Source organism: Myotis myotis, unplaced genomic scaffold (assembly GCF_014108235.1).
Source record: "Myotis myotis isolate mMyoMyo1 unplaced genomic scaffold, mMyoMyo1.p scaffold_m19_p_5, whole genome shotgun sequence".
NCBI classification, from domain to species: Eukaryota; Metazoa; Chordata; class Mammalia; order Chiroptera; family Vespertilionidae; genus Myotis; species Myotis myotis.
In genome coordinates this window covers 94,931,207-94,947,270 of record NW_023416357.1, presented here as the reverse complement: position 1 = coordinate 94,947,270, position 16,064 = coordinate 94,931,207, and the positions used below count along the sequence as shown (strand labels likewise).

The 16,064-nt window shown below is 39.2% G+C and overlaps 1 protein-coding gene across 5 annotated transcripts in view; it reads left to right on the top strand.

Annotated features, from left to right (window-relative positions):
• Positions 1-16,064, top strand: part of ATF7IP2 (activating transcription factor 7 interacting protein 2) — a 100,018-nt gene that overhangs the window by 58,243 nt on the left and 25,711 nt on the right. For all 5 annotated transcript variants that reach the window (XR_004967619.1, XM_036309848.1, XM_036309849.1 and 2 more), the window contains 2 exons: positions 445-543; positions 7,673-7,827. Coding sequence is in view for 4 of the 5 variants with exons in the window: in XM_036309848.1 (XP_036165741.1) it covers positions 445-543; positions 7,673-7,827 (254 nt within the window). In the remaining variant the exon portion in view is untranslated. The remainder of the gene's footprint in view (positions 1-444; positions 544-7,672; positions 7,828-16,064) is intronic.

Genomic DNA, 16,064 nt, shown 5'->3' with positions numbered 1-16,064 from the left:
CGTCCATCATTATACCTTTGACCCCTTTTACTCATTTCACCCTCTCCAACCCCACTTCCCTTCTCATAACCACCAATCTGTTGCTAAGAGTTTGTTTTTGTTTTATATTTTTGAGTAAAATACCATTTTGCCCTTTTCTGTCGGCTCACTTCACTAAGTTCATCCATGTCACAAGTAGCAATTATTTCCTTTTTTTAATTTCCTTTTTTTATAAACTGAGTAGTATTCCATTGTATATGTACCACATCTTTTATCCATTCATCAGTCAGAGGACGCATCAGATGTGATTTAAATATTTGGCTTGTCTAAGAATTTCTCACTTATTTGGGTGGATAAATAAGTCTAAGAAAAGTACTTTGGCAAATAGTTTTCACTCCATCTCTATATGATATGTTTTTTAGTACTCTGGTTTTGTATTTATTTGTTTTTCTCTTTTTCTTCTAGGCAAAAATAGCACAACTTCATAGACGTATTAAAAAAGTATTGTTATCTGAAAGGAATTGTTTGGAACCAAACATGACATCCAGTAATACATCCTTTAAGGTTGGTATAAACAAATAGGAGTTTTTTGTTTGTTTGTTTTTTTAAATATATTTTTATTGATTCAGAGAGGAAGGGAGAGGAAGAGAGAGAGAGAAACATCAATGATGAGAGGGAATCATTGATTGGCTGCCTTCTGCACACCCCTTACTGGGGATCGAGCCCGCAACCCGGGCATATGCCCCTGACTGGAATCGAACCCTGAACCCCTTAGTCCGCAGGCTAGCTCTCTATACACTGAACCAAACTGGCCAGGGCCATATAGGAATTTTAATAACTATTTTGGCCCACATTATAGTAGTTGTATTATAAGAAATGAAGATGTTTCCAAACTAAGACAAAAAGATTAAAAAAACAATATATTGATACTTAGAATGTTTCTGTGACTTTATCTCTGGGGAAGCCAAAAGTAAATGCCACTTGTATTACTTTCATAAAATGAGTAGAGAGTTGATTTGTGATTGCCTAGACCAGTGGTCGGCAAACCGCGGCTTGCGAGCCACATGCGGCTCTTCGACCCTTTGAGTGTGGCTCTAACACAGTGATGGCGAACCTTGACACGTGTGTCAGAGGTGACACGCAAACTCATTTTTTTGGTTGATTTTTCTTTGTTAAATGGCATTTAAATATATAAAATAAATATCAGAAATATAAGTCTTTGTTTTACTCTGGTTGCAAATATCAAAAAATTTCTATATGTGACACGGCACCAGAGTTAGGGTTTTTCAAAATGCTGACACGCCGAGCTCAAAAGGTTCGCCATCACTGCTCTAACACAAAATACCACGTGTGGGCATGCACGTACAGTGTGATTGAAACTTTAGAGAATTTTTATTTGAAGTGGAGAATGAGTACACAGATCTGCTGCTGCATAACAAGGTACGTTGGTTATCAAGAGGAAATGTTTTCAAATATTTCGCTTCCTTATTAACAGAAATTAAAGCATTTCTCCTTGAAAAGGGTGTTCACTATCCAGAACTAATGAACGATCAGTGGATCCAAAAATTTTATTTCATGGTAGACGTTACTTTTCATCTAAATCAGCTTAATTGTAAACTACAGGGAAAAGGAAACAATTTTTTCGATGTTAGAAGAAGTTACTTCATTCGAAAACAAATTATCTCTTTTTGCTCAAGATTTTGAAAGAGAAACTTTGATTCACTTTCCAAGCCTGTTGAAACATCGCCGAGAAAATAATTCTGATATTGACATTTGCTATTTCAAAACAACACTTTTAAATATGAGGGAAGCTTTTCTCAACAGGTTTCAGGAACTCTGAAACAGCAAAGTGACGTTAGCCTTTGTTAAAATCTCAATGCTACTGTAACAATTAAATTTTTCTCCCTTTAATATTGACATTGGCAACTTTGAAATGCAATTGCTGGATTTAAAAAACAAAGAACTGTGGAGCTCGAAATTTGAATGTCTTTATGCTGATACAGAAATATTGGAGAAAAACAAATGTGAATTTAGTTCACAGCACAAGTGGTCTGCTTTGAAAGACCTGGAGAAGGAAGATATGTTGATTTTTAACACCTGGAATAGTATTCCTGACTCATATAATCAACTGAAAAAACTAGCATTTGCTGTTCTTTCCTTATTCGGGTCTACATATTTATGTGAACAATCATTTTCAAGCATGAACCTTATCAAGAGTAAATTGAGAAGTCGTCTTATTGATGAGAACCTGGAATTGTGCCTAAAATTAAAAACAACAACGTACAAACCTGACTTAACCCAGACTTTCCAAGGAACTGCAAGGCCATTGTTCACATTAGTGTTTGTCAGTCATTGTCATGATTTAATTTTATGGATATTGTAAGGTAAATTTTAAGGAATTTAATTTTATCAATAAATAATATCATTATTAAGTATGATATCAAGTTTTATTCAACGTACCTATAGTTTAACTAAGACTTAAAACTTATTGAATTTGTTAACATAAAATTATTGATAAAATTAAATTCACTTATCCTTAATATTTGTAGAGCTGTAATATACTCTTTTTAAAAAAATATATTTTATTGATTTTTTACAGAGAGGAAGGGAGAGGGATAGAGAGTTAGAAATGTCAATGAGAGAAACATGGATCAGCTGCCTCTTGCATACCCCCTACTGGGGATGTGCCCACAAACAAGGTACATGCCCTTGACTGGAATGGAACCTGGGATCCTTCAGTCCGCAGGCTGACATTCTAGCCACTGAGCCAAACCCGTTAGGGCTGTAATGATATACACTTACTTCATTTCTGATACTGGTAAACTATGTTTTTACCTTAAACAGTCTTGCTAGAATTAAAAACTTATCAATTCTCTATCACTTGTATCTTTTCTGTTTTTTATTATTTTTTTCCTCTTACTTTGTGATATAATTTGGTCTTCTTTTTCCAACTTCTTAAGAGAAAACAACATTAATGTTTAACCTTCTTTTATACTGGAAAATATTTAAAGCTATATATTTCCTTCTAAGCACTGCTTTTTCTTAACACCTTTTAAGCATCTTCTCAGTGCAGAGATTATAATATCATATTTGGTATATTGTATTTTTGTTTTCTATCAGTTCAGAATAATTTCTAATTTTCCTTATGGTATTGTTCTTTGACTCATGGCTTATTTAGAAGTGTGAGTGTTTAATATCCATATATTTGGTACTTTTCTAGGTCTATTATTTTTACTGATACCTAATTTCATTTATGTTAGAGAACATACTTTGTAAAATTTTAATCTTGGCAGTTAATTGACACTTATTTTTTAGGTCAAGATATACCTTCCCTTGGTGAATATTCCATGTATATTTGAAAATAATGTTGGGTGTAATCTATAGATAAAGAAGTAATATGCTAATTGGTCCTAAGGGTATCCCAGTCATGACTGTTAAACAAGATGCATGCGCACAGGTGCTGGTGGGCGGGGATGGGGGCGAGGACTTGTGCCAGCAGGACATGAGGCTGCCGCCAGGGGCAGCCCCCCCATGAAGGCACGTCTAGACCCACAGTCCGCCTGGCCTAGCGAGGGGGCGTCAGGAGGGGGGCGGGGCCGCAGTGGAGAGCTCTCAGCACTCCTGCACTGGGGTCTGAAGGCACGGAGAGGAAGGGAGAGCACATGGGCAGTGAGGGGGTTTATGCCAGGAGGGGAGAGCAGATAGGCAGTTAGGGGGATCAGACAAGGCAGGGAGAGCAGATAGGAGGATCAGGCCAGCAGGGGACAGCAGTTAGGCAGTTAAGGGGATTAGGCCAGGAGGGGAGAGCAGTTAGGGGCATCGATTAGGCAGGCATGTGAGCGCTTAGGGCCTAGTGGTTCTGGATTACGAGAGGGATCCCAAATTGGAGAGTGTGCAGGCCAGGATGAGGGACCCCCTCCCCCGCATGCACAAATTTCGTGCACTGGGCCTCTAGTGTTCTATAAATCACTTCTGTGTTAATTGTGTCAAGGTGATCGATATTGGTGAATAATGGTTCTGAAAAGATGCCCTTGACTGATCCTCAGAATCTGTGAATATCTTACTTTATATGGTGAGATTATCTGGAGGTCTCAGTATTCATAGTGTCCTTATATAAAAGAGTCAAGAAGGTCACAGCAGAAAAGAGATGGGAAAGTGGAAGCAGAGGTTGGAATGATTGCACTGAAAATGGAGGAAGGGGGGGTATGAGCCAAGGAATGCTGACAATTTCTGCAATCTGGGAAAAAGGAAACAGATTGTCCCCTAAAGTTCCCAGAAGGGATGCAGCCCTACAAACAACTTGATCTTTCCTTAGTGAAACTGATTTCAAATTTCTGGCCTCCAGAACTGTGATGGAATAAGTTTTTGTTGTTTTAGACTACCCAGTGTGGTAATTTGTTATATAGTAGCCTCAGTAAACTAATACAGAATGAGCTACCAGAGCATGTGGGATGCTGCTCTAACAAATAGCGGAAAATGTGGAAGTTGATTTAGAATGCAATACTGGATAAAAAGCTTGAATAATATTGAGGAATATGATTTTTTGAACACACACTCAGTAGAAATGTAGATGTTAAAGATCGCAAGGGGAGCTTCTAAAGGAAATGAGTACCTTAGAGAAAACCTATATATAGTCATAGAGAATATCTAAGTCTTTTGAAAAGACTTGGGAAGAAATATAGATACTTAAAAGCACAGTTGGTGAGGATTCTAAAGGAAAGGGGGACAGTGGAATCTTGCTACATAGTGGCAGGAAGCTTAGCTGAATTGTGTGTCCTACAGTGATTGGAAAACAGAACTTGTAAGTGATGAACTTGGATTTTTATTAGGCTAACAAGATTTTTTAGCAACGTGTGGAAGGTTTGGCTTGGTTTCTTGCTTTTTATAGTAAAACTAGAGGCCTGGTGCGTGAAATTTGTGCACGGAGAAGGGGAGTTCCCCCCCCCCCCCCCCCTCAGCCCAGCCTGCACCCTCTCCAATCCAGGACCCCTTGGGGGATGTCTGACTCCTCAGGATCGGGCGTAAACTGGCAGTCAGACATCCCTCTCAAAATCTGGGACCATCGGCTCCTAACAGCTAACATGCCAGCCTGCCTGATCACCCCTAATTGCCTCCCATGCTGGCCTGTCACCCCCAACTGCCCCACCCCGCCGGCCTGGTTGCCCCTAACTTCCCCCCACACCCGCCGGCCTGGTCGCCCTTCACTGACCCCTCTGTTGGCCTGGTCGCAGCCTGCTGCTTGGTCGTTTGGGTGCCCCTCAATGACCACCCTGCCGTCCTGGTTGCCCCATGCAGCCTGCTGCTCAGTCGTTTTGGTGCCCCTCCCTGACCCCCCTGCCGGCCTGATCGCCCCACGCTGCCTGTTCGGTCTTCCGTTTGGTTGTGATGGTTGCTTAGGCTTTTATATATATAGATGTGAGAGGGAAGAGATTACGTTGAAGAAGGAACTGTTTAGAAAAAAGAAACCAGGCGGACTTAATTTGGAAAATTCTGAGCCTATCCAGATTGTAAAAGACCCTAAACTTAGGAGGTTTTCTACCAGAAAGCATGGTCTGGAGAGAAAGCCAATGATGTATCAGAACAGGCCTTTGGTGTAGTGCCTTGCAAAGATTAAAATGTCAGAGTATTCAGTCATGCAGAGAGCTCTTTAAAGAGAGTAGGCATTTAACTCTTTCAGCAGGCAGTTAACCTTATTTATATTTAGTGTGTAGGTCCTGGATTCTGTGTGAGTTATAGTTCAATGAGTTTTCTTTGCAAAGTCCTTGCAATGCTCTTCTGGTTGGATTTATTTTTCTGCCTCCACTGGATCTTCTGTTCAATACCTGCAGGTGCTGCTGGACTCCTCAGTGATCTTGGGTGGGAAGTTCCAGAAATGGTGACCTGTGATCACTGCCACTGCAGTAGATTGGTCCTGAAGCTGCTCCAGATGTGGAGCAGGGGCACTGTTGATCCTTCGGTAGCCTACCCCCACTGACTGCAGTGGATTTGGCCCACTGCTCTTCCAGGTGTGGAGTGCTGGGGATTGGTTCCTGGCTGGCTTTTGCTAACATTGCTACTGCAGCTACTGAGGGTCACTCCTGCCCTAGGTGTCAGGTAGGAACACAGCTGACACTGTTGCTGCAGTGGTTCTGGCTGATTCTGCAGGTATGGAATGGGAGACTAGCCAACCATGCTGTAGGTTTGGGGAGAAGGACAGGTCCCTGGCTTTTCTGGCACCCAGTGCAGAATATATCTATACTAATAATCTATACTAGCAAAAGGGTAATATGCTGATTAGACCAGATAGACTGGACATCCTTCCTGACAAAGCTGGGGCCTGGGCGAAGCCACCCAGGGTCCTGGGTGCCTGTGGCCGGCCAGGGCAAAGCCGGCCCGGGTCCCAGGTGCCTGCAGCTGGCCAGAGGGAGGGAAGCTGGCCCGGGTCCAGGGTCCCGGGTCCCGGATCCCTGCGGCCAGCCGAAGGAGGGAAGCCCGGGTCCTGGTTGCCTGCCAGTAGCCAGAGGAGGGATGCTTGGGTCCCAGGTGCCAGAGGAAAGCCGATGCCGGTAGCCTGGGGAAGGAAGCCTACTCTTACACTAATATTCGTGCATCGGGCCTCTAATAGATGATAAAAAGAAAACTCCGCGAACTCATTGTGGTGTTAATCCTCAATCTGCCCTCTTCTTTCCACCTTTTAGGGTCATTTTATGATTATCTCTTAAAATACTTCCAAGGCATTTAATTGTACAGGGAAGAGAAAAGTCTGTGCCACCTTGTCCTGGAATTAAAAGGAAACCAATATTTTTTTGCTATTTTCTAATGTTTGAACCTATTTCTGCATATAAAATCTGTACATGTAATATAACATTTCAGAATTCTTTCTTTGTGTACCTGTATTTTTGTTCATGTTATCCATCAGTAAGCCCGTTAGTTATGCAATTTATCCTTTTGTATTGATTAATATACAGTGGGGCCTTGACTTACGAGTGTCCCGACTAACGAGTTTTTCGAGATACGAGCCGTCTCTCTGCCGATTTTTTGCTTTGAGTTGCGAGCTAAAATTTGGGTTACAAGCCAGCTTCAGATACCCCACTGCTAGTTGGCGCAGCGAATGTCACAGTGAACGCCACAACATCAGCCCAGCATCACATGTCTCACTCGTTCACTTTAAGATTTGACATACGAGTAATTTGAGTTATGAGCTCCTTCACTGAACGAATTAAACTCGTAAGTCAAGGCCCCAGTGTATACAGATATTTTAAATACTGAAAATTCTCAACCAAATCATGGGCAAGGTTACAGTTCCAAGTTTAAAACAAAACCCAGTGACTAGAAGAGCAAGTTGAAATTTAATCAGTGCTCCTGACTAAATAGTGAAGTATACTTAGCATGTTTTAAAAATTCTTATTGGTACACCGGGTAAAAATCACTGACCTAGATGTTTGTTTTTCCTTCCTTCCATTTAAGCTGGGAAGTTAAGTTGTACTATCATTTTTATTTCTTTGAAGTTTTTTTTAAAATTCATTTTTACAAAAACAGCAGTCATTATCATTAGCTATTGAAATACATATAATTTAATATATGTTTTGCCATCTGTTTGCGAGACTATTTTGAGAATAGTTTCTAAGTTAAATTTTACCTGTCATCAGTTTTATGTGGAAGAAGACAATTCCTAACCCTCCCCTCATCTGCCTTTACCTTTCCCAATTAACAGGTTGTAAATTCAGAGACTCTGAATTTGGATAAGAACCCAGTTAATAGTCTAGATGAAAGAAAGGCTCCTGTGAACTCTCGACCTTCCAACCCTTCAGAAAAAGCAATTGAAAAGATCGATTTGTCACAGGATCATGATGAGGCTGTTTCTGAAAGGTAGGCATTTCCACAGAAATGCATAAACTTACTTATCTAAAAATATGTTTGTAAACATGTACCCTTTTGTCAGTTAAGCATAAAATAGCTTAAAGCTTCATATTTTATATTAAAAAAATTTTATTATGAAGGAATTGAATTGGTTCTCCAAAGCTTTTATTGTTGTTTTAACAGTACTAAGTAAAACTTTCAATTGGTTAGGTGTCCGGTTTCCTGTGGTGAATGGATGATCAACTGGAGCACTTAAGTAGTTTCCAGTGCTATACTTGAAAAGGACAAGGCCTTATGAAACAGTGGTTTAAAAAGAATTAAACAGAAGACTAAGACTAGGGAAAAGTGCCTAAAATTAAACATGTTGAAAGTATTATGATAACTTCAAATTAGAGTGAATAGGTGAAATTACTTGCATAATTGAGTCACAGAGTGGATGAGACACCTAATCTTCAATCTAGTCTAAAAGATTTGGGCTCAGAGAGAAGTACTTTAGTTTAACAAAGAAACATGATTAGTGATTCTGGCCTGGATTTTCAAATGGGTAGGTGTGCATTTTAATGAATTATTTTCTCTTCACTAGTGATTCTTAACTGTTTGGGTCTTTATAATATTACTGTTTATACTTGACATATATTCCTTAAAATGTCCTAAGGTTTTGTTTTTATATGTTAAATTATACCTCAGCTTTTAAAAAGAGGAAACTATATAACCAAATTAAATGATGGCCTTTGTTTGAAGAACACATCCTTTGCTCCAAGTAACTATTCATACAGTACTGATCTATACTATTAGAAGTAAATTCTTGGTGTTTGGCAATAAACATGCAGATTTGACTCTTTGGAGGGGAAAACTAATACTCCCCATGATGTTGAGGCCCACATTTTAGTTTAAAGCCAGGAAGCTGCTGTGAAAAAGGCACTTATTTGTTAGTGAAGGCAGGAGTCACATTTCAGTGAGTCTTTGTAGTTTCCATTTGTTGACACGTGTTAAACCTCATAAAGTAACAAAAAAGAAGAATGCTGATAAGTGAAAAAATGAAGACAAGACACCATTAAAAAATAGCATTTATTGACTAATATGTCAAATTTATCAATGGATTATATCTATCATATGAAAAATACACCTTAGCTCTACCATAATGAGTAAAGAACCTACAGTTTATGAAATTGTTTTAGGCAGCACTCTCAGCTCTTGGAAAGTGTGAGAATATGTGACACAAATGTGTAACTTGACACTGATGGATGAGTTCAGGGTTGAGTTTTATAACACACTAGAGGCCCAGTGCATGAAATTCATGCACAGGCAGGGGCGAGGGGACCCCTCAGACCAGCCTGCACCCTCTCCAATCCAGGACCCTTCTGGAGATGTCCAAATGCTGGTTTAGGCCCGATCGGCAGTCAGACATCCCTCACAATCCTGGACTGCTGGCTCCTAATCGCTCACCTGTCTGCCTGACTGGTTGCTCCTACCTGCCCCCCTGCCCGCGTTGTCACCCCCAACTGTCTCCCTGCCGGCCTGGTCATCCCCAACTCCCCCCCACTCCCCCCAACCAGCCTGGTCACCCTCACGACCCCCCTGCCGGCCTGGTGTTCAGTCGTTTGGACATTCCTCACTAACCCTCATGCCAACCTGGTCGCCCCACGCAGCCTGCTGTTCAGTTGTTTCATTGTCCCTCACTAACCCACCAGCCTGTTCGCCCCACACAGCCTGCTTATTCAGTTGTTTGGTGGTCCCTCACTAACCCCCCTGCCAGCCTGGTCGTAGGCAGCCATCTTGTGAGGGTGTGAGGGTTAATTTGTATATTACCTTTTCATTATATAGGATTTAAGGAAGAAACATCATCAATTTTAAACTACAGCATATCCTTAAATAACAGCATTTCATTTAACCATTTCCTTATCGTGTTAACAAGATGCTGTAAAAATTTAATCTTTTTTATATCAGTTAGCCTATTGTAAAATTGGTTTTGTTATAGTTTTTTTGCTTAAAGTCACAAAACCTATTGATGATTTTAAGAGGACTTACTGTATTCCAAATAATAAAAAAGAGGGAATATTCTTCAGTTCATTTTATGAGACTAGATACTAAAATCTAGTATTACTGTGATAATTTTACAGAAATGGAAGATTATAGTCCACTTTTATCCATGAAATAAATGAAGGTATTCAAAACAAGATACTAGTAAACCAAGATCAGCAATCCATAGAAGTTGAGTTTGTCCCAGGAATACTGGTTCAAAAACAAAAAATTAATGTAATTTGCCAAGAGAAGAATAATCAGTTTACAATAAATATAGGAAAAAGAGCATCTACAAAAACCCTAAGACAAATCTCATGGTGAAATATTGGGAATATTTCATTGGGATACAAAATAAAGCAATGCTTGCTGTCACACTTCTAACATTATACCAGATATCTTGCCTAATGCAATAATGCAAAAAATTTTTTAAATTAAAAAGGATTCGAAAAGAAGGAACCATACATATTACTATTTTGGGATGATTCAGTGTATGTATGTAGGAAATCCAAAGGCATTTACAGTTAAATTATTAGGATTAATAAGATTTTAGCAAGATTGCCATATTCAAATGTATAAGTAATCATTTGTGTTACTATATATCAGATATAAACAATTAGTAAATGAAATTTTTAAGAATTCCAATAGCACCAACTAAATAAGGTACCTAGGAATACATTTAATAAGACATGTAGTGACTGAAGAAATTGACAAAACTTAGATATTAAAGAAAAAAATGGAGAAAGTGTGTTTATGGTTTGGACAACGTAGTATTATAAAATGTTTTTACTTCTGTTTAATTTATAGAGTACCATTTCGATCAGTTTTTCAGCATGTAATTTTGTGGAACTTGACAAGCTGATTTGATTCTAAAATGTATATGTAAATGCAATAGGTTAAGAGGCCAAGATATCCTTTAAGTAGAGAACAAAATGGAAGGAATTGCCATCAGATGTCAGAACATTACAAAACTGCTGTAATTAGGATATTGTTATATTGGTAAGTATAGGATAATGTGATATTGCCAAGTAGAGTAGTGCAGCAGAGTCCAGAAACCTATCATATACATGTATGTATGTGATGGCAATTATTTGGCAGATCATTTGGGAAATGATTGTCTTTCAGTAAATGGTGGTGTTAATTTGCTATTCATGTTGGGTGAAATATAAAGGAATGTCTTCATGAACTTCAAATAAGATTTCTTTTTTTTTTTTTTTTTTAATATATTTTATTGAGTTTTTACAGAGAGGAAAGGAGAGAGATAGAGAGTTAGAAACATGGATGAGAGAGAAACATCGACCAGCTGCCTCCTGCACACTCCCCACTGGGGATGTGCCCGCAACCAAGGTACATGCCCTTGACCGGAATCGAACCTGGGACCTTTCAGTCCGCAGGCCGACGCTCTATCCACTGAGCCAAACCGGTTTCGGCTTCAAATAAGATTTCTTAAGACACAAGTACCCTTGGCACATAAAAGTAAATTATCAATTTTACCATTTTAAAATTAGAAACTTCTTTTATTCAAAAGGCACAATAAAAATAATGAGAAGACAAGCCATCAAGTAAAGATGCTACTCATAGCACATATAACCTGTATAGGATTAGTACTCAGGATATATATATATAACTTCAACATACCAATGAGTAAAACCAGATAATACACAGGAAAAGTGGACAAAAGTCTTATACATCTACTTCACAAAGAGGAATTCCAGATGGACAGTAAACATACGAAAGATGCTCTCTTCATTGGTAATTTGGGGAAATAGAAATTGAAAACATATTTTGATACCATTTCCTTTCAGGTGAGGAAAGGTAAAACACTTTAAAAATCTAACAATACCAGATATAGGTGAGGTTTTGAAATAAAAGGAATTGGTTTTATTTAATACTAGAGGCCCGGTATACAAATTCATGCACCAGTGGGGTCCCTCGTCCTGGCCTGTGGGATCGGGCCGAAACCAGCTCTCTGACATTCCCCAAGGGTTCCCAGATTGTGAGAGGGTGCGGGCCAGGCCAGGGGACCCACCAGTGCATGATTGGGGCTGGGGAGGGACGCGGGAGGTTTGCCAGCTGAGGAGGGACCGCGGGAGGGCTGCAGGGTGTGTGCAGCCCATCTATCTCACGCAGTCCCAATCAGGTATACCCCAGCAACAAGCTAACCTACTGGTTGGAGCAACTCCCCCGTAGTGGTCAGTGCACGTCATAGCGAGTGGTGAGCAGCTTTAGCATGCTATTAGCATATTACGCTTTGATTGGTTGAATGGACAACCAGACACTTAGTATATTAGGCTTTTATTATGTAGGAGTTTGTTCTTGGGTGAGTAAATTGGTATAGTATTTTTAAGGGGGGGAGCATTATCTAGAAATACTGAAAACTAGAGGCCCGGTGCACAAATTCGTGCACCTGCAGGGTCCCTTGGCCTGGCCTATGGGATCGGGCCAAAACCGGATCTCCGACATCCTCCGAGGGATCCCGGATTATGAGAAGGCACAGGCCAGGCCGAGAGAGGGATCCCGGATTATGAGAAGGCACAGGCCAGGCCGAGGGATCCCACCGGTGCACAATTGGGGCCGGGGAGGGATGTGGGAAGTTAGCCCGCCGGGGAGGGACCATGGGAGGGTTTCAGCTGTGTCTCACTCAGTCCTGGTTGGCCAGACTCCAGCAGCAAGCTAACCTACCAGTTGGAGTATCTACCCTCTGGTGGTCAGGATACGTCATAGAGATTGGTCGACTGGTCAACTGTCCCCTGGTGATCAGTGCACATCATAGTGAGCTGTTGAGCAGCCTTAGCATATCATTAGCATGTTACTCTTTGATCAGATGACCAGACACTTAGCATATTAGGCTTTTATTATATAGGATTCTAGCAGTTCCATCACTTGATATGTACCTTAGTTAGGGACATGTACACATATGCAATAGGATACACACACACACACACACACACACACACACACTAATGTTTATTAGCAGCATTTTCAATAATAGTTAAGAGCTGGAAGGAAAAAATGTCCATCACATTCTAAAAGAAAAATAAATTGCAGTAAGTTATGTAGTGGGATTCTGTATATTATAAAAATGAAAGAACTGCAGTCACATGCAGCAGTATAAGTTTCTCCCACAAAACATAATTGAAAAACAGACATGAAAGAATAATATGATTTCATTCAAATGAAATTCAAAAATAGCCAGGGAAATATACATATTACTTAGGGATCCAGGGAATAAAACAAAATCAATATCAGAAATGCTATTTTTAGAGGAGATTTTGATACAAGCATACAGATTTCTGAAGTGTTGACAATTTCAAATGTATTTACCTGAGTGGTGGCTATGTGGGTGCTAGTTTTATTTATTAAACTGAACATGTTCTTTTAAAAAAAACACGTTTTTATTGATATTAGAGAAGAAAGGAGAGGGATAGATAGAAACATTGATGAGAGAGAAACATCGATTGGCTGTCCCCTACATAGACTCCCTATTAGGAATCTAGCCTGCAACTCAGGCATGTGCCCTGACCAGGAATTAATCAAGTGGCCTTCTTTTTTTTATTTAAGAATTTTTGTGAGCTTGAGCCAAATGGTCGACAATTGCCAGGAAGCAATATCTCAACAGATTGGGATAATGCTCCATAGAATGGTGTCTTCTCATCTATATTTATAGACTGCAAAGGAAGGGACATAGGTAGGTTACATGAAATCGATTGGTGATAGATTAGAGAGGCAGGAGAAAGCAAAGCAGGGAAACCCCTGGGATTGGATAAAAAGTAAAATGATAGACACATACTTAGGTAGGTGCAGGAACAGTTAATATGTTAAAAATGAAGGAGTTTGTGATATCTTTCCTGGCACCCAGACAAATTAGGTTCATGACTTCTTGGTTCTCGAGTCAATGCTCAACTACTGGATCACACCTCCTGGGTATTTTTAATTCAATTTGAAAGTAATTATTAGGGAATTTAGATTATTTGTTTTACATAATCTTACTGATATATGTAAGTTTATAACTACCGTCCTACTCTTTGTTTTCTGTTTGTCCCATCTATTTTATGTCCCTTTCTCCCTATGTGTGTCCATCTCTATTTTAGAATTCTATGGATTTTTTAAAATCTTTTCTCCATTACCTTATTAAATATACATCTTTAATTGTTTCTTGAGCAGTTATCCTAAAGATCATGAAATGGATTCTTGATTCTAATATTAGAGTCTAATATGAATTACTACTTTCACCATTTTGTACACAGTTCTTACTAACCTTAGAATACTTCAGCTCAACTTACTACACCTCATTCTTTGAGTTTTCAAGCATTTATTTTACATTATTTTAAATCTCACAAAAAATACTAAAGATAATGAGAAGACAGGCCATTCTTATTATTATTCTTATTAGCTTTTTTCTTTTTTTGTTGAGGCAATGTGGAGATTCGGCATGGTGGCTGGCTTGACTTTAGAGTAAGGGAGAGTATGAACAAGTTAGAGGAGATGGAAGGGTTTGGACGTGTGTGTGTGTTTAACAGATCTCACAGGTGTCTCTGAGACAGGCAGAAAGGCTCTCTTGCAGAAAGAACCCCTGCTACCACCACAGGCACTCCCCAGGCAGATGTGGCTCTAGCTTGGAAATCTTGCTATCTTGAAGGAGGGGGTGGCTAGGAGTGTGTATGATTGAATTTTGGGGGAGAGGTGGGTGTGATTGGATTTTTTGTTGCTTGCTTGTTTTATGACCCTTTTATTCCTTTTTTTTTTAAATTGCATATCTCTCATTTCTTTCCTTTGATTCTATTCTACTTCAGCCTGCTCTTATGGTTATTATTATTCTTATTTTGTTGTTTTCTCTTGTTTTCATTTTTTTTCCATTTTACTTTTCCTATCTGTATCTTAATATACCCATTTTTACTATGTTTTAATCTCATTATTACTTCACTTCTTTTGTTTCCTCTTTTTTCTCCTGTACAAGTTTTTTTAGCTTCTTCCTTACTTCAATATAGTCATCTTTTTGGCTTCTTCTTTCTCCCCTTTTCTTTATATCCCCTCTAAGTCTTTGGTTGTGTGCCTTTTAGTATTCTTTTTTTTTTCTTTGCTTGTTTTTCTCTTCTTTTTCCTTTGTAGTCTTTTCTGTTGTTACTGTATTGAGTAGTTTGATATTTGTGGTGTTTTTGTTTTGGACCTGTTGTGTCTTATTCCATTTTGTCAGCACCCATATAACAGCTGGCACGACGACGTAGGGGTTGAACCTCAGTTGCAGTAAGTTGAAGGAGAAATCCTTCGCATGAACAGGATATCAATAGTGAAATCCCAATTACAACAGAAGAGCCCAAATAACACACACAAAGAGCATTCCTAGAGCATCCAGCTCAGGTGAACAAAGAGCCTGCACCACTAGACATCTCAAGACACTTTCTGTATTAGGCCAGCACACAAATACTGGGAGGCATAACAAGCCTATCTAATACAAAGAAGCAAGTATAAAGATGCAGCTAAAATAGGTAGACAAAGAAACAACCGCCAAATGAGAGAAAAGAAGGAATCTCCAGAAAAATAAATACGTGAAATGCTGGTGAGTAAGCTATCAGACATAGAGTTCAAAGGAATGGTTATAAGATGCTTAAAGAACTTAGTGCAAATTACAACAGTTTGAAAAAGGAAGTAGAGTCCACGAACAAGAACCAGACAGAAATAAAGAATGATTTATCTGATATCAAGACATATTGTAAGGTAATCAAAGTAGATGGTTAAAGATCGAATCAGATTGGGAAGACAAGGTAGAAATAAATACCCAATTAGAGCAGCAAATAGAAAAAATAATTTAAAAGCATTAAGATAGCTTAATGGAGCTCTGGGATAACATGAAATGTAACAACACCCACATTATAGGAATACTAGAAGGGAAAAAGGGTGAACAAGTAACGGAAAACCTGTTTAAGGAAATAATGACAGAAAAGTTCCCCAACCTGGTGAAGGAAAATGTCACACAAGTTCAGTAGGCCTGGAGAACCCCAATCAAGATGAACCAAGAGACCCACACCTAGATCATAATTAACACATTGTGGACCATTAGTTTTATTGCTATCTACCCAGTGGCCAGATAAGTTTCTATTGAACGAGTACAAAAAATGTTTTACATTACTATTAAAGGCACACTTTAAAATTAAATACCCATTGCATTTTGAAGTTATTACATACATGTTCTTACAAGCTAATATCTGTTTATAGAGTTCTCGTGATTG